General features: G+C 48.0%; 1 protein-coding gene across 1 annotated transcript in view; it reads right to left on the minus strand.

The window, feature by feature from the left end:
* ANGPTL5 (angiopoietin like 5) overlaps window positions 1–23,678 on the minus strand; it is a 56,263-nt gene that overhangs the window by 18,250 nt on the left and 14,335 nt on the right. The window contains exons 2-6 of the mRNA XM_088456703.1: window positions 16,882–17,053; window positions 14,882–14,985; window positions 13,416–13,509; window positions 11,227–11,327; window positions 4,369–4,489 (exon numbers count right to left, since the gene is read on the minus strand). Coding sequence (XP_088312829.1) covers window positions 4,369–4,489; window positions 11,227–11,327; window positions 13,416–13,509; window positions 14,882–14,985; window positions 16,882–17,053 — 592 coding nt within the window. The remainder of the gene's footprint in view (window positions 1–4,368; window positions 4,490–11,226; window positions 11,328–13,415; window positions 13,510–14,881; window positions 14,986–16,881; window positions 17,054–23,678) is intronic.

Here is a 23,678-nt window from a genome sequence, read left to right on the forward strand (position 1 = left end):
ACTTCATCCCTGTGGTTTCTTTTCCCGGAAGTTTTTACCTGCAGAGAAGAACTACACCATTGGAGATCAAGAGTTACTCGCCATGAAACTAGCCCTCGAAGAATGGTGATATCTTCTAGAAGGAGCTCATTACCCCATTACCATTTTTACTGACCATAAGAACCTCCTTTATCTTAAATCTGCAAATTGCTTGAACCCTCGTCAAGCCCGGTGGGCAATGTTTTTCTCCAGATTTAACTTCAAAGTCTCCTATCGCCCCGGTTCACAAAACCTCAAAGCCAACGCACTCTCCCGTTCCATGACGAGCAACCCTGATCTACCCATGGAACAGCCCCAACCAATCTTGAATTCAGCTTTCTTCGCCTCTACCCAATTATCTTCTATACCCCCGGTTGGGAAGACTTTCGTCGCTCCGGAACTCCGCAAGAGGTTACTGCATTGGGCTCATGCTTCCCGGTTCTCTGGTCACCTGGGTATGGATAAAACCCTAGAATTTATCCAGCGGTCCTATTGGTGGTCTTCGATGAAAAAGGACGTCAGGTCTTATGTGTCTTCATGCATCAAATGTGCCCAACACAAGATACCTCGGCGGGTTCCACACGGTCAACTCCAACCTCTTGCAATTCCATCTAAGCCATGGACTCACCTATCTATGGATTTCATCTCTGATCTACCTCCATCTCGGGGCCACAACACAATTTGGGTTATCGTGGATCGTTTTTCTAAAATGGCTCATTTCGTACCACTTACTGGGCTTCCGTCTGCACCTCTACTCGCCCAGAGCTTTATAAAAGAGATCTTCAAGCTCCACGGCCTTCCTCAAGAGATCATCTCCGACAAGGGAGTACAGTTCGTAGCGAAGTTCTGGAGGTCACTCTGCTCAGCCCTTCAGGTAAAACTCAAATTTTCTACCGCTTATCATCCCCAGACCAACGGTCAGACCGAAAGGGTCAATCAAGACCTGGAACAGTTCCTGCGCACTTTTGTCTCCTCCTCCCAAGATGACTGGATTGAACTTCTTCCTTGGGCCGAATTTGCCCACAATAATCATTATCACACGTCCACCAGCTCAACTCCTTTTTTTACAGTTTTTGGTCAACATCCTCGAGTGCCAGATTTCCCTCTTCTTCCCACATTAGATGTGCCTGCGGCCAAAATGTCCCTTCAACGGTTCTCCAACATCTGGGAAAAGGTTCGTTCCTCTCTGACTAAAACGTCAGCCCGGTACAAGAGATTTGCTGACCGCCAAAGACGAGCGGTTCCAAATTTCCGACCTGGGGATATGGTCTGGCTCTCTACCCGAAACCTAAGACTCCGAGTACCCTCGATGAAATTTGCTCCGCGATTCATTGGTCCATTCCCAATCATCAAAGTCTTGAATCCTGTGGCTTACAAGTTAAAGCTTCCTCCATTTCTTCGCATTCCAAGTTCTTTCCATATTTCTCTTTTAAAACCACTAGTCTTAAACCGATTTCAGAAGGTCCTGCCTAAAGCTTCTAGTGTTCAAACACAGCAGGGAGAGGAGTTCGAAGTTGATAGAATCTTAGATTCCCGTTGTCGATACAACCGTCTTCAATACCTCATCGACTGGAAGAATTATGGTCCGGAGGAACGAATCTGGATAAATGCCTCCGATGTCCACGCACCCCGTCTGGTCAAAGCGTTCCATGTGAAATTTCCTCATAAACCAAGGAAGTGTCCGGTGGCCACTCTTGAAGAAGGGGGTACTGTCACACGCCGGCCTGGAGACCCCAGAATCAGACCCCGTCGCTTACCTGTGCGGTCGCTGACCCGCGCTGTTTTCCGGCTCCCGCGCTGTACGCTCGTTCCTCTTCTCCCAAGGCAGTCTCCGCTGTTGTCCTCTGGAGGGTCCCGCTGCTGTGCTGCTCCCACGCCGGTTCCTGCTGACCGCTGGTCCCTGCTGACTACCTCCAGGAAGCGCTGTCCTCCGGTCCATGGGCGCGGCCATCTTGGATTGCCCATGTGACCCCACTACCACCAATGAGGAGCCTTCTCCTTCTCTCTCAGCCTGTCAGCTCCCGGTGTCCACTATAAAAGGATCCCCAATGCTCACACAAGTTGCCAGTGCAACTAGTTTCTTAGTTTAGCTAAGCAAGCCTTCCCACTGCGCTCCAGCCGCTCCACGTAGCCGCTCAGCTACCAACGTCTACCCACGGCTAACCAGCCGCTCCACGTAGCCGCTCAGCTACCAACGTCTACTCACGGCTAACCAGCCGCTCCACGTAGCCACTCAGCTACCAACGTCTACCCACGGCTATCCAGCCGCTCCACGTAGCCGCTCAGCTACCAACGTCTACCCACGGCTAACCAGCCGCTCCACGTAGCCGCTCAGCTACCAACGTCTACTCACGGCTAACCAGCCGCTCCACGTAGCCACTCAGCTACCAACGTCTACCCACGGCTATCCAGCCGCTCCACGTAGCCGCTCAGCTACCAACGTCTACCCACGGCTAACCAGCCGCTCCACGTAGCCGCTCAGCTACCAACGTCTACCCACGGCTATCCAGCCGCTCCACGTAGCCGCTCAGCTACCAACGTCTACCCACGGCTATCCAGCCACTCCACGTAGCCACTCAGCTACCAACGTCTACCCACGGCTAACCAGCCGCTCCACGTAGCCGCTCAGCTACCAACGTCTACCCACGGCTAACCAGCCGCTCCACGTAGCCGCTCAGCTACCAACGTCTACCCACGGCTATCCAGCCGCTCCACATAGCCACTCAGCTACCAACGTCTACCCACGGCTATCCAGCCGCTCCACGTAGCCACTCAGCTACCAACGTCTACCCACGGCTATCCAGCCGCTCCACGTAGCCGCTCAGCTACCAACGTCTACCCACGGCTATCCAGCCGCTCCACGTAGCCACTCAGCTACCAACGTCTACCCACGGCTATCCAGCCGCTCCACGTAGCCACTCAGCTACCAACGTCTACCCACGGCTATCCAGCCGCTCCACGTAGCTGCTCAGCTACCAACGTCTACCCACGGCTATCCAGCCGCTCCACGTAGCCGCTCAGCTACCAACGTCTACCCACGGCTATCCAGCCGCTCCACGTAGCCGCTCAGCTACCAACGTCTACCCACGGCTATCCAGCCGTTCCACGTAGCCACTCAGCTACCAACGTCTACCCTCGGCTATCCAGCAGCTCCACGTAGCTTCCTAGCTACCTCGTTACTGCCGCATTCCTCAAATTCCTGTCAGTTCGCTGCACCCTCTCATGCGGAGAAACTTCATTAAGCCAAGTCTGCTCCAGCGAGCGTCTGCGCCAAGTAATACAGATCCAAGGCCCAGTCCGGGAACACAGCTCCTAAATTCCACGCTTGTGACACTCTCATCATTACTCCAGGTTGGACACAATAATTGGTGTTAGTTACAAGGAGTTTGACAGCAGATTCGGCAATAGCCAGTGCTGCATGTGCAGTGTAGGGGGGATCTGACTCAGGAGAAATTGTGGCCCATGGGCAAATGTTTATTTTTCCATTACTAGTATATGATACACAGGTGTAAAGATTTGCAGTGCTCCTGCCCAGTGGCAAACGCAGGATTTCCAGAGGGGGCTTTCCAAAGTCTTAATTTAAGAGCGAGTGTGGCCTGTCAATGAAAAGGGCAGAACTAGTACTTAACCAGCTTTAATAAGCGTCATACAAAGTGTATTGTGTTGCATAATTCCAGCATATACAGGACCAGAGATTACAATAAGCCATTTATTTTAGATGTGAGCACCATTCCAGACTATTGGAGCAAGTCCAGGAGCCTGGAGGAGCAGCAGAAGAACCTAGCACTGCCCTGGACATATATGTACATATTGGGCTCTATAGCAGTGCATCTCTAACAGTGCATGTTTTCCAGATATTCTAGTTGGTGCACAGGTTATTTATGACTGGCTGATACATGTTAAAAGATCCACAGGTGGTGCTAATTATTTCATTTGTGATACTGAGAAGAACATGCAGCACTAGTAACAATCTATTATATTACTATTTCTATTGTGGTCATGGTGTGGGATGGGGAGGGGGGTTTCCAGGCAGACGGAAACCCCCCCTGCGTTTGCCTATGCTGCCTTATGATGCCACCCTACAGCTACAATACCACCTTGTAACATATTCCTCTCCCCTTGCTGGTGGCCTGTAGCTGCTTCATGCAATCATTTTACTCAGGGCTCCATCTTTCCTCTTACAGCCCTGGCGGAAAACAGGGACCTAGCGCCCACATCCCTCCTTATATATGAATTCACTTTTGTGCAGAGAATAAAACTGATGGTGAGTTTCGGTATGATATGAAGGGGGTGGTATAAAGAGCGACCCCTGTGCCACCATGACAGGACATATATAAAAGACTTCATTACCTGAGAGTTCCCCAAATCCTTCCATGTATTCAAGCCACGTTCTCTGGAAATCAATTGTTCCATCAATTCTCTTTTGAAGGACGGTCCAACCTCCTCCTCTGTAATCCATATCACAGAATGCCTAATAAGGTATTAGAGTAGAGTTAAGGACATATATCAGCTACTAAGAAACAAAATATATCACTTCCGTGCTGCTAATCTGATTTTTATTCATCTTTACAAGTGGTAGTGGGCAAAAGTAAAAGTAAACTTTTTGGAGCTTTTTGACCTGGTCACATCCCAACATCAATATCAGTAACTGGTATTTTGGATCCGTCACCGCCAGGTCGCTAGTTATTGTGGCCACAGTTACAGGTTATTGGATATTTTTTTATTCTCCCTCTATTCCATCCTTCTTTTCCCCCTTCTCCTTAGCAGCAAAGGGGATAATGCATTCTGAAAGCCCCTACTCTATCCTACTTTCTACCTCAGGGTCCTTAGGGATCCACAGGGATACCTTGTGGTATAGGGCTTGGCTCCAGCCATGGGTACCACAGAGTTAAAAATTATCTCCCAGGATGCACCGGGCCCCCTCCTATACCCCGCCCCCAGGCCAAGGCACCTCAGTTTTCAGTAGGTGCCCGGCCGGGAAGCTGGGTCATCGCAGAGGGGGGCTGTATAACAGCCCCTGAAGATCTTCAAGAGCGGTAGCATATGACTGTCCAGCGGACGTCCATGCTACCGCTCCGACACCCCCGCCGGCGCCGACCACCGGTAGTGATCCGGGGAGCTTGGCAGGCTCTTGGGGGTTACAGCTAGCGGAACCCCCGGGGGGCCTTGGGCTGTGGCCGGATGTACGGGGGGCAGCAAAGGTAAGCAGCGGGCATCTGTGGTAGGCGCCCGCTGAATCACAGTCCGGCGTCCCCAGGGCTGGGGGCTCCCTGGGGACGGCAGTATAGTGGAGCCAGGCGGATGCCTGCGCTCTCCACTAGACCACCAGGGATACGGGGCTGGAGCGTTGCGGAACACGCTCCAGCATCCCGGGGGGTTAATGGCCTGCCAGGGGAGGACGACTTCCCTATAGCGCACAGGAGGCTCCTCCCCATCACTGCTGTCGGCGCCTTACATTAAGGCTTTTGGCGGGCTGAGGCAGTGATCCTCCCCAAGCCCGCCACCCTTCATCCTCCGGCGGCCATTTTATGTGACAAGACGCTGTCACATAAAATGGCCGCCGGAGGTATGTAAGGGGCACCCCAGGCTCTGCACCCTGTGGTGACAGGGTGCAGAGCCTGGGGTGCCCCTTACATACCTCTCCTCCAGTAAAGGTCAGCGTATGTAGCGCTATCACTGCCAGGCTGTAAGTCTGTGTATGTGGTAGTGCAGTTAGTGCAGGGTTTTCTGCATGGTATGTGACTTTATGCTAGCGCTGTGTGCCTGATCTTTCTCCTGTCAGCCATTTTACTATCCCTATCTCTTCCTCCTGACAAGCCCTCTCAGTGCCAGTACTGTCAGGGTAGGAATTTACCTCACAGTTTTAGATATTTCTGTGAGAGGAGTGTCACATACCACTATGTCCAGTGAGGACTCTGTTAGAGGAGCACTTCTCCTATTTTCCTGCTCCAGATGTAAAGCAGGTGTGGGGGAGGGGGCGGTACTCCAGGATGGGTTATGTGCTGCATGTTTGGCCTTCCCTGGTACCTCTGCTTTACCCAGCACCTCTCAGGAACCACCTTGGGCTTGTTTTGCACAAGCCCTGACTGTTCTTGTAAATAGGCTTGCAGCCCCTCCTACGTTTCCACAATTGGGGTTTGCACAGCAGGCGGTAGTCCTGCCTCCTGTTCTGGGAGTTCCGGGACCGATAGTAATGCAGTGCCCCCCGCAACAGGTCCTTAATCAGGCTGACCCAGGTTTGTCTGATTCTGGGGTGCGGAGCACTCAGCAGGATCAATCTAGACCTGCTAAAAGACCGTTATTGTCATATCCATCCGCTCAGGATGATGAGGATGACGGGTCGTCTGATGAGGGCAAAATTGTAGATTTTTCGGACACTGACACTCCTCAAGCAGAGGCTAAGTCTAGTATTTACATTCCAGGCCTCATACGGGCAGTCCGTGCGGCCATGGTAATTACTGACGACAACTTACCTGCAGCGCCTACTCATGCTTATTTTAAAGAGGTTAAAGGAGCTGCAGCAGTTTTCCCTCTATCTGGTCAGCTAGTTGATCACATGGAGGAGGCCTGGAAATCTCCAGGAAAAAGATTTCAACCTCACAAGCGTCTGGCACGTACTTATCCCTTTGCGGAAGATTACTTCACTAAATGGGAGTCTCCTCCTCAGGTGGATTCTCACGTTATGCGCTTAGTAAAGAGCGCAACTTTGCCTATGCCATCTATGTCTTCTCTAACGGATACTACAGACCGTAAGGTGGAGGTGTGCCTTAAGTCTATTTATTCCCTTGCTGGAGGAGCATCTAGACCAGCTATGGCTGTGTGCTGGGTGGCCCAGGCTATGGAAAGGTGGGCGGACGCTTTGGAAGCATCATTTGCTTCTGAGGGTACCAGCGAACAGGTTATGTTAGTGGGTAACCTTCGGGATTCCGCTACGTATATTAACGAAGCAGGATTTGAGCCTGCTTACTTCTAGGATTTCTGCGGCGGCTTTGGCCGCTCGACGCTCCTTGTGGTTACGTTCGTGGAGGGCGGACGCTGAATCCAAGAAAGGCTTGGAATGCTTACCCTACAATGGACAGGTCCTGTTTGGACCAGCCTTGGACAAAATAGTAGAAACGTTGGCGGCTGCCAAATCTGCATGTCTACCCTCAGCCCCGACTCCGTCTGGGTCTAAAAATCCGTCCTTTCGGCCCTATCGTCCTCCAGGAAAACCTAGGGTTCAGTCCTTTCCGAGACCTTCAGGTCCCAAAAAGACCGCTAAGATCAAGAAGCAAGCTTGGAGTACCAGACGTCCAGCTGCCAAGCCGGACGACAAACCCTCAGCTTGACGGGTTGGGCCTCCCCTTGGGGGATCCCAGGGTGGGAGGCCGACTTCTGCAATACGCCCAGTGTTGGTTCAAAACCACCACAGACACTTGGGTACGGGAGGTGGTATCTCAAGGATATGCCCTCTCTTTCTGCAGAAGGCCTCCTCATCAGTTCTTTGTAACAGCAGGTCCTTCAGTTCCAACGAAGGCTCTAGCGATCCAAGAGTCGGTGCGTTCTATGCTTCAAATGGGAGTAATAGAACCTGGTCCGTTATCCCTGAGAGGGACCGGATATTACTCCAACCTTTTTCTGGTTCAAAAACCAAATGGATCATACCGACCTATACTCAACCTCAAGTCCCTGAACAAGTTTTTAAGGGTTCCTCGGTTCCGGATGGAGACTCTGCGTTCTATTGTTTTAGCTATGCAGCCTGGGGATTTTATGGTGTCCCTGGATATTCAGGATGCTTACCTGCATATCCCCATTGCCAGGGTTCATCAGCGTTACCTCAGATTTACAGTGTTGGACCTCCATTACCAGTTTCAGGCCCTACCGTTTGGGCTTTCCATGGCTCCTCGGGTGTTCACAAAAGTAATGGCGGTCATGGCGGCACACCTGCGGTTGCAGGGAGTTCGCCTGTTACCTTACTTGGACGACCTTCTGTTGTTTGCAGGGTCGCCACAAGTCCTTTGCAGCCATCTACAACTGACAATATCGGTATTGCAGGCTCACGGCTGGATAGTGAATTGGAAGAAGTCCTCTCTAATTCCTTCTCAGAGAATGGTCCATCTCGGGGCATTGTTGGACTCTCAGCAACAGAGGATCTTCTTGACGGAGGAAAAGATAGCCCTGTTGCAGTCCAAGATACGCAATGTTCTAAGCAGTCGCCGAGTGTCTCTTCTCTTGGCGATGAAGTTACTGGGATCCATGGTGTCAACGTTCGACATGGTGGAGTATGCCCAGTTCCACTCCAGGCCTCTACAAATGTTGATCCTGTCCAGATGGGACAGAAATCCCCGTAGAATAAAGACGCAGATGATCAGGCTCACTCCGGAAGTGCGCCTGTCTTTGACGTGGTGGTTACAAAAGTCTCATCTCAGCAGGGGACATCCGTTTTGGATTTCGGATTGGGTCCTTCTAACAACGGATGCTTGCCTTCGGGGCTGGGGCGCTGTGACAGGCCCACATGTCTTCCAGGGCCGGTGTACACCCGGGGGAATGGTCTCTTCACCAGGAGGAGTTCCAACTCCTGGTGGACAAGTGGGGTCTTCCCAAAATAGACCTCATGGCCTCCAGACACAACCGTAAGCTGTGGGCGTACGGATCCGGAACAAGAGACGCAGGAGCTTTCCTGGTGGACGCTCTGTCGGCACGATGGAACTTCCAATTCGCGTACCTGTTCCCTCCATTCTCCCTGCTGCCACAAGTAATTTGAAAGTTCAGGCAGGAAGGAGGCAAGATCCTGCTTGTGGCCCCTGCATGGCCCAGAATGAGTTGGTACTCGGATCTCCAGTGTCTATCCATCGACACTCCTTGGCTGTTACCTCAGAGGCCGGACTTATTGTCTCAGGGTCCTTGTCTCTACCCGGACCTTAGTCGGCTATCTTTGACGGCGTGGCTCTTGAGACTTCCCTCTTGAGGTCCAAGGGTTTCTCTAGAGCAGTGGTCAATACCATGTTACATGCTCGTAAGCCGGTTTCAGCTAGAATTTACCACAGGGTATGGCATACCTATTTTGAGTGGTGTCGCCCTAAAGCATACGATCCTCACGAGTTTAGAATATCGAGAGTGTTGGCTTTCCTTCAGGCAGGCTTGGATTTAGGTCTACGCCTTTCTTCACTGAGGGTACATGTTTCTGCCCTGTTGGTTTTGTTTCAACAAAGGATTGCTATACGGCCTGATATCCGTACCTTTATGCAGGGTGTCCTTCACATCCAGCCTCCCTATATCCATCCGGTAGCTCCATGGGATCTGGCTGTGGTTCTGAAGGCGCTACAGGATCCTCCATTTGAACCTTTGGGTTCTGTGGATCTAAAATGGCTTACAGCAAAAACAGTGTTCCTTTTGGCTATTGCTTCAGCCAGAAGGGTGTCAGATTTGGGGGCTCTTTCGTGTCGTCCCCCATTTCTAATTTTTCATTCGGATAGGGCGGTACTTCGTACCCGTCCCGAATTCCTTCCTAAAGTAGTGTCTAGTTTCCACATTAACGAGGAAATTGTGGTCCCAGCCTTTAATTCATCTGATCTCTCAGCTGGTGAGGCTTCTTTGGATGTGGTACGGGCTCTGCGGATTTACGTGGACCGTACCAGTTCTTTGAGAAAATCAGACTCTTTGTTCGTCCTATATGGATTTCATAGGAGGGGTTGGCCTGCCAATAAACAGACTTTGGCATGCTGGATCTGCATGGCGATCTCTGAGGCATACACTCACGAGGGACTTCCAGTGCCACCCTCGGTGAAAGCTCATTCTACACAGATCTGTGGGACATTCGTGGGCAGCTCGACGTGGCGCCTCAGCTCTTCAGCTATGTAAGGCGGCCACGTGGTTCTCTGTCCATATTTCGTCAAGCATTACGCCTTTGACACATTTGCTTCTCAGGATGCTTCCTTTGGGCGGCGGATTCTCCTCTCGGCACAAGAGCGTCCCCTCCCTTGAAGGATACTGCTTTGGGACATCCCCAAGGTATCCCTGTGGATCCCTAAGGACCCTGAGGTAGAAAACAGGAGATATGGTAAGAACTTACCTTTGTTATCTCCGTTTCTACGAAGTCATTAGGGTCCACAGGGCGCCCGTCCTGATGCCCTGTGCTTCCGTAGGGTGTTGTTCTGGTCACCAGTTTCTGTCTCCCTTTTCTAAGAGAATGTGAATCTTGTGTGTTCCAGACTTTCTTCTTCCTTTTTTCCTCTCTCCCGGCCTATGGCTTGATACTAAAACTGAGGTGCCTTGGCCTGGGGGCGGAGTATAGGAGGGGGCCCGGTGCATCCTGGGAGAGAATTTTTAACTCTGTGGTGCCCTTGGCTGGAGCCAAGCCCTATACCCCAAGGTATCCCTGTGGACCCTAAGGACTTCGTAGAAACGGAGATAACAAAGGTAAGTTCTTACCATATCTCCTGTTTTACCTTATATGTATTCAAGACCAAAGCCCCCATGTAATAGGCTCCCATTTGCTGGTCCAAGCGTCATTCCAGTGATATAGCCGCTACATTCACAGCGCCAATTAGTTTTAAGGCAAAAAATATCCCGGTCTTGCCTTTACATCTCGCAGCTATATATCCAGCATCGCGCAGGAACCAGTAAGTCGGAACCTGTTACATTTGGGCCGCAGAGTATTAGGGCCTGATTCAGAGCCGCTCGCTCTGAATCAGGGCCGTGTTTGGTTTTTTTGGGAGCGGCCTCTTGGCCACTCGCATAGCTGTGGGTGACCACCAACAGCTATAGCGAGCGGCCATGATAATGGTCGCGATGGTCAAGACCATCGGGCTTGCGACGAGACCCTTGTGGTAGGGTCTCATTCATCGCAAGCCACAGAGAGCTTTCGGCTCTAACAGAGCAGGAAGCTCTCCACTGACATCACTTGTGATGTCATTGGGGCCCAAGCGTTCCCTCGGGAACGCCTCCGTATGGGCAGCCACCCCCCCGTCCCGCCCTCCAAAAGGGGCAAGCTGTCGCTCAACATCGACAGCTCGCCCTTTGGTGCGAGACCCGGAGCGACGTATTGCCCATTTGCTGTGGGTCACCATCGACCCGGTTGCGAGCGCTCAGCGCTTGCGACCGGGTCTGAATCAGGCCCTTAGTTCCTTAATGACGCTTTCAATCTAAATTATACTCTTTAACTGTATCTTTTTATATTAAACATTTCCTTCCATACGACTAGAAATTAATAGTTTTGAACTTAATTACCTCAAATGAAAAATTTGTCCCTTCTGGTTGTATTATGTATATACCACTTGGAGCTTTTGAAATTGGTCCAAAATTGTCCTTAATATCAGTGCAATCAAACCCTATGTACAAAAATAAGGAGGAAAAGCTACAGTATTTGTTGTATCCATACAATCAGTAGCCATTTTTCATACAGCTGCCGCTTCAATTTGCCCTTTTAGACTTTTAACAGTGAAATGTAGCAGTTACAGATGTGTCCTCACTTACTGGTTGTCTGTACGCAGTATTTCGCAAGGCACTCTGAGAGGAGAAGCGTACCGTATTTTTCTTTAACTTAGTTGCAACGCAGACGCAGCGCTCACAGTGTACCAGAGACAGTGGCCTGTGACTTTAACCGCACAGGAATTGGTATAACACACTTTTAAAGTGCAGATGAAGCACAACGGAACTTGGCGTGAGGGAAAGCCGCGGCCGCTGCCTCGGAGCCCTTCGTACACAGATTCAGACTCAGTCGCACACAGATGTACAAATGTCACACATCAAATTGAACAGTGTAATCTAGCAATGTATTTTGTAGCTCCTAGTTGTTTTATTTGTGGGAATAAAATGCACATTTTGGGGTTTGCGCAGGCGCACAAAGCCCCAATGTCCAGTGGAAGATGCCGGAGAGGGGTGCAGGGATCCAAAAGGAACCCTCTTCGCAACCTGGGTGTGCGCTGCGAACAGGAGCAAACGCCATCTGATGAGTCACCTGTGCTCAAGGATCGATATCCTTAAAACCTGGACTATTAGGTGTGCCTTGAGGACTGAGGGTCTCATTCAGACCCACTCGCGAGCGCTGTACGCTTGCAAGCGGGTCGATGGTGCCCAAGTGCGCATGCGCACGACGGAGGGAGCTCCGTCGTGCGCATGCGCGAGACCCAGCGAGCGACGGGGAAGCCGTCGCTCCGGGTCTCGCACCAAAGGCGGCGTGCTGTCGATGGTGAGTGACAGCAAGCCCCCTTTGGTGGGCGTGCCAAGGGCTTGGCTGCCCAGACGGAGGCGTTCCCATGGGAACGCCTACCGTCTGGGTCCGGCCCCACTGACATCACTAGTGATGTCAGTGGGAGTGATTTTGGCTCTGATAGAGCCAAAATCACTCCAGGGCTTGCGGCAACGAGACCCTACCGCAAGTCTTGACCATCGCGACCATCATCATGGACGCTCGCATAAGCTGTGGGTGGTAACCCACAGCTATGCGAGCGTCCAGAAGGACGCACAAAAAAAAAAAAAAAACGCCCTGATTCAGAGTGGACGCTCGTTCAGAGCGTCCGGCTCTGAATCAGGCCCTGAGTTTGGGAACCTCTGTTCTATGGCAGAGACCAGCCGCAAACGGGTAAGCATGCAGGAAGGGAGGAAGGACAGGGGCAGGTGGGGAAGGGACAGAACAGAGCTGCAGAAACACTGAGGTGTAATAATATAGAATGACCTGAGCTGTCTTAGCCTTCTTGATTGTCAGCACAGTTCTTTGAATAAAGCTTACTTTCTGATTACTGCATGTTGCCATATATCTGAGAAAGCTCAGCTCACACTGTCAACTGTTTTTGGCCCTCATTCAGACTCGGACGCAATTAGCGCTCGCTCGTCCTGAATATAGGGGTGGCTATTCAAATGAACCGTTTGCTGTTTGCGGTCTGTTCACGCCTCTAGGTCTGAACGAGCGTTTTTTGGGAAACTACGCCCCCTGGCCGCTCGCATCCTACGCCATGTCCGCTATTTATTAGATTAATCGAGTACATCAAACAGGGTATGAACTGCTCGCTATTCTTGTGGTTGGTCTTTGCTACCACAATTTTGCGAGCAGTTCTGGCTTTTAAAAAACCCAGTGACGTGGTCAATGACGCTGCTGTTTTAAATATGCACACCCATAAAACGCCCATTTTGACCTTTAAGCACGCTTGCGATCGGATCTCCACTCCCCGTTTTCAAGCACCTTCCAGTCCATACTTGAATGATCAGATCTCATCCAATTTATTCACTTACAGCTACTTAAAGTTGTTAGGAGGTTGCCATGTGATCCATTGCTTGAATAGAGCCACTGATATAACCTCGAGGGCATCCATTAATGACCAACAAATTAGCCCCAATATTGAGCAATAATTCCCTCCTGCCACTTATCATTATAATTTTTTGTATACGTGAATAACGTTCCGTAAAAGCAATATTCTTACCATGCGTCTGAATAGGTCTATGAAGAAAAGGATCTGTAGGTTTTTTCAAGACTTCTGCATTCAAAAGAAGAACCTTATTGGTTAATTCACTCACCTATAGGTGCAATAATAAGATGGATAAGTATACTTAAACAGTCAGTAGCTCCTGTAATAGTGCACATTGTACGCGTATAGATGCTTGTCATTGTCACACAAATGTATTGTGTTCCTCTATATGGAACAAAGTTTTCACAAAAAAAAAATATAGAAAGGGCTGGCCATGGGCACTTGCTGTACGCTCCAGTGGGGTAATGACTAATGTGATGACTCTGCATAAAGCACTGTAACGTAATGTGGTGGCTCTGGACAACTGGACAATCAGAATATGCCGGGATGCTCAATTCTAGGGCATTATGATGGCTGGGTTATTGCCTAAAGATAAGTTACACATTTTAGTAAACCCAGTTTAATAATACAAAAAAATATGTGGATGTAAGCAGAGCAATTAGTAGTTTTCAAGCAAAGTAAGAAACCTATTTATTTTTTAACTGCTCTTTGATGGTTTTAGGTCATAGTTATTTTTGACAGAATCGGTATGGGATGCCGGCAGTTGGTATTTTGACTGTTAGAATCCCGACACAGGCATCCCGACAAGGCCAACATACTGACACTTGCTGTTCAATATACTAACCCTCCCCCTATTCCTAACCTAATCCTCCTTCTTTGGTGCCTAACCCTAATTCCCCCCCCAGTGCTTGAACCTAAACCTAACCCTCCCCCCTTAGTGCCTAACCATCCCCCTCATGCCTAACCCTGTACCCTAACACCCCCGCACCTGGCTACTTACCTTCGGTATCCCGGCGGTCTGGATGTCGTTGCCAGGATTGTGATAGGTGTCGGGATTCCAGCGCCCGGTAATATCAGTGCCGGCATCGCGGCCGCTGGGATACTGACTGTATCCCTTTTTCTCATATGTTCTAATAGTGGATAATGGGCTAGATTCAGATTTTGTACGTTATGTGGATATTTACGCAGTTGAGCAATTATCGGTAAACTGCGAATGCATTTAAGTTGCACTGCGCATGTGTCTAGGTACATTACCACAGTCAGTCCCAGCTATTTTTTTACTTGCAGTGTTACTGACAGTCAGGGAGAGTTTTGTGGAAGGTAACGGGAATAACGGCAAAGAACGCAGGCGTCTGCGATCCCATACGCAAGAAAAATGGCTCCGATGTCTCATTTGTGACCGATGGCGAGTCTCTGTAGGCAGCAACTTGGAATTGGCCTGCGGCATTTGCCTATTTTCGCATAGCAGCTGCGTACACAGACACAGTGGCAGTGGTATTAGTGTACAACTCTGAACCAGGCCCAATATTACACATTTATATCCATGGATCAAGTGATACTTTGTTACCTACCTGAATATAGGTCTAATGGCATATAATGCAATGATCAAGTATCAACTGCTTTTGTTAAAATGATTGCACCTGATTGGAGAGGAATTCCAGAGATCTTTGATGTTCTTCCATCATGTTCTTCAGCATTGTCTTTGTGCTTCTTGCATAAGTTACAAGAGAGTGTTGTAGATTCCCTATAAGTAAACAATAATTAGGTATGTACTGTAGGACCTGATTCAGCAGCAATCACAACTGCGATTACGCATGCAATCGGCCGATTGTTGCTTTCTGTACATGCGTATGTATCACACTGCGCGTGCTACGAACACTCCACTGTGATCGGGATTGCGATCGCAGTGACTACGCAGACACATCGCAGAGTGATTGACAGGAAGTACTGCTTGGGGGTGGTGACAGCGAGGTGATCGGCGAAACGCAGGCGTGCCAGTGCGTTTGAACGTTGTTGCAGGGGCGTGCATAAAGTAGCCACTGTGATGCCATACGCAGCTTGAGCTCTCACTGTGTGCGATGAGGTTAGCAATTCCTGAGTAAGGTCAGACCTTGTGCAAGTGTGGGTGAGGCTCCGATGGTACTCGATGTTACCGATGGTTTTGCAGTCTTGCTAAGTATTACGGATGTGTGTAAGGTCAAGTGGGCGTCCTTATGTTATGCTGCATATGGCATTGCGATTGCAGTCATTACAATATCTTCGCAATGAGACTGCGTACGTAATCGCTATTGTGATCGCAGTTGCGATCCATACTGAATCAGGCTCACAGATTGATACTTAATCACAGCAACTAATCAAAAACTTGCTTTCAAAATCGGTAGTCTGGTGCGCCCCTGGTGTCGAGGGCGAAAAAGGGGGCACTGCTTTTTATTTCTCATCCACTTTACATCAGCTAGTCTCCACTGTAGACAGCAGAAACAATTTATGGGGTTCTATTTGCAGCATAAATAAATGAATCCCTTGCACATTTGGTTCCAGGAGACCTGCACGATAACAACATCACACGGCACACCTGGAAATTATCAAAATGTTGCTAAATTCTATAGTAGCCCATATGGTACAGTATATAAGAGTAAATTGCTTCTATATAAGTCAACACATTACAGGCCTGATTCTGAGTCGTATGCAAAGCGGTCGCAAGTGCGGATGGCCACAGCGGCCATATTGACTACCTTATGCTAATGTAAATATCCATATGGCTTTATGCGTATAATCACACCAACTGTTATTTCATCTGCAGCCATCATCACTAGTATCAGCACTTACAGCTCCCCCATGCTGGGTGCTACAGATCTATCAGGAAGGATTCCCCATAAAATGCACACGGAACTCTGGTTACGCGCCCATGATACTCCCATAAAATGGATCCCGTGTGCGTACACGAGGTAACCGCACAGCTGACTCCCAGAAATGCCCATTTTATGGACAGAGAGCAGTAGCTACGCACGGAGCCTCTGTCAGGAAGCTTGTGCATGATACGGCCTCGGGGCCTGATTCAGACCCGCTCGCAAGGGCTATGCACTCGTGAGCGGGTCGATGTTTGGACACTGCGCATGTGCACGCCAGAGCCGGCTCCGACGTGCGCATGCGCGAGTCCCGGCTAGCGACGGGTGCTCCGTCGCTCCGGGTCTCGCACCAAAAGGGGGCAGCTGTCGATTTTGATTGACAGCTGGCCCCGTTTTGGAGGCGGCCCAGGGGGGTGGCTGGCCAAACGGAGGCGTTCCCGAAGGAACGCCTGCTGTTTGGGGGCGGCCCCACTGACATCACGAGTGATGTCAGTGGGTGAGCTTCCGGCTCTAATAGAGCCGAAAGCTCACTGGGGCTTGCAGGAACGAGACCCTACCACAAGGGTCTCGTCGTAAGCCCCGATGGTCGAGACCATCACGACCATCATCTGGCCGCTCGCAATAGCTGTGGGTGGTCACCCACAGCTATGCGAGCGGCCAGGAGGCCGCACAAAAAAAAAGCCCTGATTCAGAGCGAACGCTCTATATGCAGTTTGCTATAAATTGCTGGATGCGTCTGCTTTTGCATTTGCGTGTGATTCAGCATCGGCCATACGCGCGTGACGTCTACTTACTGCAAATGTTGAGTTTTTTCTCTCTAAATGTTGACGACATGTCTTTCCATATCTGAGAGCACCTCTCCTCACTCGTCGCTACAGGAGATTTCGTTCTCTTTATTGATGAGGTCACATTCTTCAGTGTCTCTCCCACAACACTGACGGAAACTGCACCAACAATTACATTCCCCTAAAGCGGAAACATTTACAGTAAGACTAAATGTATGACACTGATGTGGATGTCTGACTACTGTATAAGGTGTTTTGCCATTTCTTACTATAAATTACTATACTGTGAAGGGCATGGCCTGGACGGGCATGGAGTAGGACGTAAGTCTTACACATTGATAGTGACTATTCTCCTGGTTTCGTGTTGCCAGGGCCTGAAAGGCGCGTTCGGGTACCCGCTTTACTTTCATCGTAATGTATGGGGTTTTAGTATATGCAGACTCTATGGGGTACATTTACTAAAGTTAGAAGTCGAGATATTGCCCATAGCAACCAGATTCTACTAAACATTTAATTAGCACCTTCTAGAAGATAATAGCTAGAATTTGATTGGCTGCTATGGGCAACATCTCCAATTCTAAAAGCTTTCACTTTAGTAACTGTCCCCCTATGTATTATGTGAGTTACTACTTGCCTTCATTTATTTATAGGTGGTGTAATTACCCCAGTTTATATTTCCCTTCATGTTTCTTCCATTGTGCTGCCTAACAGACATTGCTGTGTTTTGTGTCCCTGACTACCAGCGAGTGGCTCGTTCTGTGCAATATTTACTGGGTTCTGCTTTTGTCTCATCTGTCACATTTATTATCCTCTCTTTATTCATCTATTTTCATATGTATCAGAGTGTTTTATGCTAAAGGTGCCCACACACTAGGCAATATTTTACACAATCAGCCCGATTCCGATGCATCGGGACGACAGATCGTGTAAAATATGTCCTAATCGTGAGTCTCTACGATGCCGATGCGTGTACCTGCTGGTAGTACATCACATCTTCAGATCTTGCCTGCTGCAGGCAAGATCTGAAAATCTTATCACGATGCACTGGAATAGTATTGGATGCACGATAGATCATGGGTCAATTTGGATAGTTTTTAACACCAAATCATGCCTGCGACTGCAGGGGGAGAAATCAGACACGATATCGGATCGTGACCTGAACGCCTAGTGTGTGAGCACCTTAACCCTTACCCTTCTATTTGTGTACACTGGTCATCTCTCCCATTTAGATATTCCTGTGGGTTTAATCTTCAAAATCTTATAAATAAACACAATTTAAAGATACATTACTATATTATATGTATCTTCAAGTGCCAAACGTTCAGAACACGTGCTGCCATAGGCAAAGGCTGGGATTGCTGATCTTATATATGCACTGATACATCAGGCAGCAGAGCCGTAACTAGACTTTTTGGTGCCCTGTGCCAGGAAGAGCATTGGCGCCCCCCTCATTTTTCAAAGGGACATAATGCACCCAAAAAAGGGCCATGGACTCATGGGGAAGGGCCAGGGTAACAGATAGAGGAGGCCAGGAGATGCTGGGGATGAAATAAGAGGAAGCTACAAGCAAGAATGATAATAAACAGAAATTTGACAGGCCCATACAGTGCCCCCTGACCTGTGGTGCCCTGTGCGATGGCACCGGGTGCACTACCCTAGCTACGGCCCTGTCAGGCAGTAGCAGGTTATTATACCAGGAACAAAATATAATTTATTCTTGGCAGGGGTGAGTACCTCAAATAAGTATCCTCACTATAAAACACTCCAAAAGATGCATTTTATTTTATGTCTAAAATATTTCCAGAACTCTCATTAGCCTCAGGCTGTACATCTGAATCTCTCTGGTTTAGCTGTGAACATACTATCTGTATCTCCCTCTGCAAATCCCTCCCTCCCATTCTGGTTACTACAGTCATTTGGGACTCACTCAGGCTAAGAGAAGCTTCTCACTGGCTAAGAGCTCCATGCTGTGATACGAGCCTCCAGGGGGTATATTTACAAAGGATCGATTTTGTTTTTTGTTCAATTTTGCATTCGATTTTGGTTTTTTATGAAGGGATTTACTAAAGGCAAAATCGAATGTCAAATCGAACAGAAAAATTATTTAAAATGAAATTGAATTTCTGAAAAATATTGATGTTTTCCCATAGAGGACAATAGGATCCCTTCATTTACTAACATTCGATTTGTAAAATCAAATGAAAAACGAACTCAAAATCGAACTGCAAATCCCCAAATGAATAGAAGAACTTCATGCATTCATTTTCAGCATGATCAGTTCGATTTCACACAGATACATGCATACATCAGTGAGATGTATGCATGTGTCTTACTGTAAAAAGCTTGTAAAGAGTTAATGTTTTAAAAATAAATGACGTGGGGTCCCCCCCTAAAACAGGACCAGCCTCGGACTTTTCATAGCCAGTCCTGGTTGTGTTAAGTACAGGGAAAAAATGGCGTAGGGTTACCCTGTACTTAGAACAACCAGCACCAGGCTCTGATCCGGTCCTGGTTCTGGAATTACAGGGGAATTTAATTTCCACAACCAGAACCGGACCCTTTCTAGAGAGGCTAATGTCACAGTCAGGGAAACCCTATCACCGGGTTTCCCAGCTGAAACATTACTCCTGGTTGCTAGTCAGCCAGGCTGGGGATTTGGGGACCCCCCAATAAAGGTGTCCCCCTCTCCAGGGCACACCAGGCCTAGGTTGATAGCCCGGGGCTATCCCTGGCACCCATGGGCGGTGGGTGCCGGGTTGATAGTGTAAGTGTAGTTTAAAAAGAGAATAGTAAACATTGTCTTTACAAGTAGAATTGCAGGTCCCACCTACATTGTTTTCTTATTATTTAACAAAAAATTGTTATTCTGCCCCCACTTAACCAGCTGCCTTACCTCCTCCCTATAACTATCCTCCTCTCCCTTACCAATCAGACCCACAAGCGTGGTCTACCTAAATACATGTCTATAGAATGATAGTTGACCTAATGACCTTATCATCCTTTTTAATGTCAACATTCAGAATGTGCCAACCTTCTGAATATCAACATTTTTGCTGCTATCCGACAAGACAAGGTAACCAGGTATATGTCAATATGCCGCACAAAGAGGTAAGTTATGTTTTCTACTGTAAGTTTTTGCAGTTGGTCCATTTCAAACGTTACATGTCTACTGTCCATTACGTGAATAATACTGCATAGCTTCCAAATAGATGGAAGATGTATAAAATATAGTATTACAAGATAACCATAATTTTATGTGTTTTCTAAGTGTAATTTACTTTCTTTGCTGAAAAACGTAGGTTGGCATTTAATTAAAAATTCTGGTCCAGCTTGCCGTAACTAACGTTACATGTAATGAGTGATTAAAAGTACTAGCCTTTGTTACAATTTAATTTTCTGCTTCTCTATATAGTTGATGTAAATGGAATTTTTTTTCTGCCTGTCATCTCTCCCTGTCACCCACTGCTTCTCACTGTCACCCTTTCCTTGTCACCTTGTTGCCTCTCCCTGTCACCCACTGTCCTTTGAACTTGGAGTAGGGCGGAGGAGGGGGGCCCAAAGCAAATTTTTGCCCCTGGGCCCACCACTCACAAGTTCCGCCGCTGTCATGTTGGTATATTTATTTAAATGAAATACCATGAGTTTCAGTGATGTTACCTATTTATAAAATAGATGTTCTTGTAATTAACTTACACACATGTAACTAACATTACAGAGATAGAATATAGGCCCTGATTCAGCTTCAGACGGAATAGCTAAGCTGCTCGCAAGCACTTAGCTATTCCATCTGTGCTGATATGGTAATGCAGCAGAAGGCATCACGTGCACTGCTGAATTAGGCCCATAATACAGGAAAAATAGTTCTCTGTATAGTATAATAAGAATAAACTCAATTATACAGGTTGAGTCTCCCATATCCAAATATTACGAAATACGGAATATTCCGAAATACAGATTTTTTTTGGCATGACTGAGATAATGAAACCTTTGATTGTTGATGGTTCAGTGTACACAAACTTTATCTAAGGCACAAATTATTACAAATAATCTATAAAATGACCTACAGGCTGTGTGTATAGGGAGTATATGAAACATAAATGAATTTCATTTCTGTACACAAACTTTGCTTGAGCTGCAAAATTATTGAAAATATTGTATAAAATCACCTGCAGGCTGTGTGTATAAGGGGCATATAACACATAAATGCATTCTGTGTGTATATTTGGGTTCCATTCCCAAGATTTTTCATTATAAAATGCAAAAATTCCAAAATACGGAATATTCCGTTATCCAAAATTCCCCTGGTCCCAAGCATTTTGGATATGGGAGACTCAACCTGTACTTAGTGAATCAGACAAAAAATGTTTCTCACACATTTTGTAAGAGTTCGGACTACATGCCATGAATGATTAAAAAAACCTCAGTATTCACATTTATATTTTAACCTCAGTATTAAAATAAAATTTTGGATAAATTTATTAAATGAGGTAAATGGCAACTTTTTTCTTTACAATAGCCTTAATATTCAGGGCCTGATTCAGCACGGAATGTAAGTCTGCAGACGCATGCACCCAGTTGCTGCTGCTGCAAAATTATGCAAATGAATGCGATCGCATTACTTCCCATTACTTACATCCACAATATCTTAGCAAGTCTGCGAAAACATCGGTAACATCGACTAACATCGAACCCATATGCACTCATAAACTGCTAAACTTCCTGTCGGTATCTAGAGCTGAGGCTGAGTATGCCGTCGCAGGGCAATTATGCACACCCCTGTAGCAGCGTCCAAACGCACTGAAACATCTGCGTTACACTGACCACTCCGCTATCACACTGCTGAACGGTCACTTCCTGTCAATCACTGTATGACGCTTCCCAATTGCAGTGAAGGGTTCGCGCACTGCGACGTGGACGCATCGTCTGGGTCCGTGCAAATTTGCGGCTGTGTTCCTTGATGAATCAGGCCCTTTGTTTGTATAATTAGTTAAATGAAGTACCAGAAATTATCCAGTTATATTTATGCCTAATATTTATCAAAATAGGCATACATTTTTATAACAAATACTACATAATATAACTATGTTACACAGAGAATATACTTTATACTCTGTGCAGTATAACAATAAACATTTAACAAAATACAACCTCCAACTACCGACCCATCTCTCTCCTCTCTTTTCTCTCCAAACTCCTTGAACCTATTGTTTACTACCGCCATACCACCTTTCTTTCCTCCCACTCCCTCCATGACCCATTTCAGTCTGGCTTCTGTTCTCTCCACTTCACTGCCCTCACGAAAGTCAGCATGACATCCTAGCTGCCAAATCCAAGGACCACTACTCTCTGCTCATTCTCATTGACCTCTCTGCTGCTTTTGACACTGTGGACCACCCTCTCCTCAATCAGATCCTTCACTCTCTTGGTCTACGTGACACTGCCCTCTCCTGGCTGTCCTCCAACCTCTATGTACATTCCTTCACATTCCTCTCATGACTCCTCTTCCCCCAACTTCCTCTTAAAGTAGGTGTTTCCCAAGGTTCTGTTCTTGGACCCCTCGTATTCTTCCTCTATATGTCCTCTCTAGGTGAACTCATCAGCTCTTTTTACCTATGCTGATGTTACTCAGATCTACCTTTCCTCCCCTGACCTTCCCCCTCCCTTTCCTCACTTGTTTTTCCAACTGTGTCTCTGCTATCTCTTCCTGGATGTCCCAGCGCTTTCTTAAACTTAATACAGCTGATCATCTTCCCATCCTCCCGAATAACCTCACTTCCCACAATTTATTTAACAATTGATGGCACAACTATCTCCTCTAGCTCCAAAATGCGCTGTCTATGTGTTATCCTGGACTCCTCCCTCTCCTTAAAATCGTGCCTCTCACAGTCCTGCAGTTTCCAGGATCAGACCCTTTCTCACCCAGGATGCTACTAGAACCCTCATCCACTCACTCGTCATCTCCAGATTGGACTACTGTAACCTTGGCCTCCCTGACTCCCACCTCTCTCCACTCGTCTGTCCTCAATGCTGCTGCTTAGCTCATCTTCCTCTCCAAGCATTCTACATCTGCCTCCTCTCTCCTACAAGCCCTACACTGGCTCCTCTTCAGAACCCAATTCAAGGTTCTTACATTCATTTTCAAAGCCCTAACCCATTCCTCTCTAATTTACATCTCTGACCTCATCTCCCTTCACATTCACATCGAACCCTCTTTGCTCAAATTCATTCCGCCTCTTCTGCCAACTAATTACTTCCTTCCACTCCCACCTCCAAGATTTTGCCCATGCTGCCACCTACCTCTGGAACTCTGTCCCGCTCCCTATCACTCGCCACCTCTCTACAAATCTTTAAACGGGCTCTCAAGACCCACTGCATCAAAGCCTTCCAGCTCTCATCCTAAGCCTTCCAGCTCTCATCCTAACCTGCTGCTATCTGTGTCACGCCTGTCTGTCTGCCCCTCCCCTTTAGAATATAAGCTCTCACGAGCAGGGCTCTCTAACCTCTTGTGCTTCTCCTTGCTTATACTTTAATCTAATCCTCACTCCCCACTAGGGTTCCTAACGCTTGGTTGCTTATGTCCTGTTGCTTATTTGAATGTTATGATCGCTAATACAGCTGTGTATAAACTATGGGTCTCATTCAGACCTGCTCACAAGCGGGCTGATGGTTGTGCATTGCGCACGCGCGGCGTGCGCAATGCGCGTGTGCAAGCCCCATAGCGAGTGAGAAAATTACTCGCTCCGGGGCTCGCTACAAACGGGGCGGCTGTCGATGTTGATCGACAGCTCGCCCCGTTATGTAGGTGG

This window comes from Taudactylus pleione, unplaced genomic scaffold, assembly GCF_031769625.1.
Source record: "Taudactylus pleione unplaced genomic scaffold, aTauple2 ptg000711l, whole genome shotgun sequence".
Classification (NCBI taxonomy): domain Eukaryota; kingdom Metazoa; phylum Chordata; class Amphibia; order Anura; family Myobatrachidae; genus Taudactylus; species Taudactylus pleione.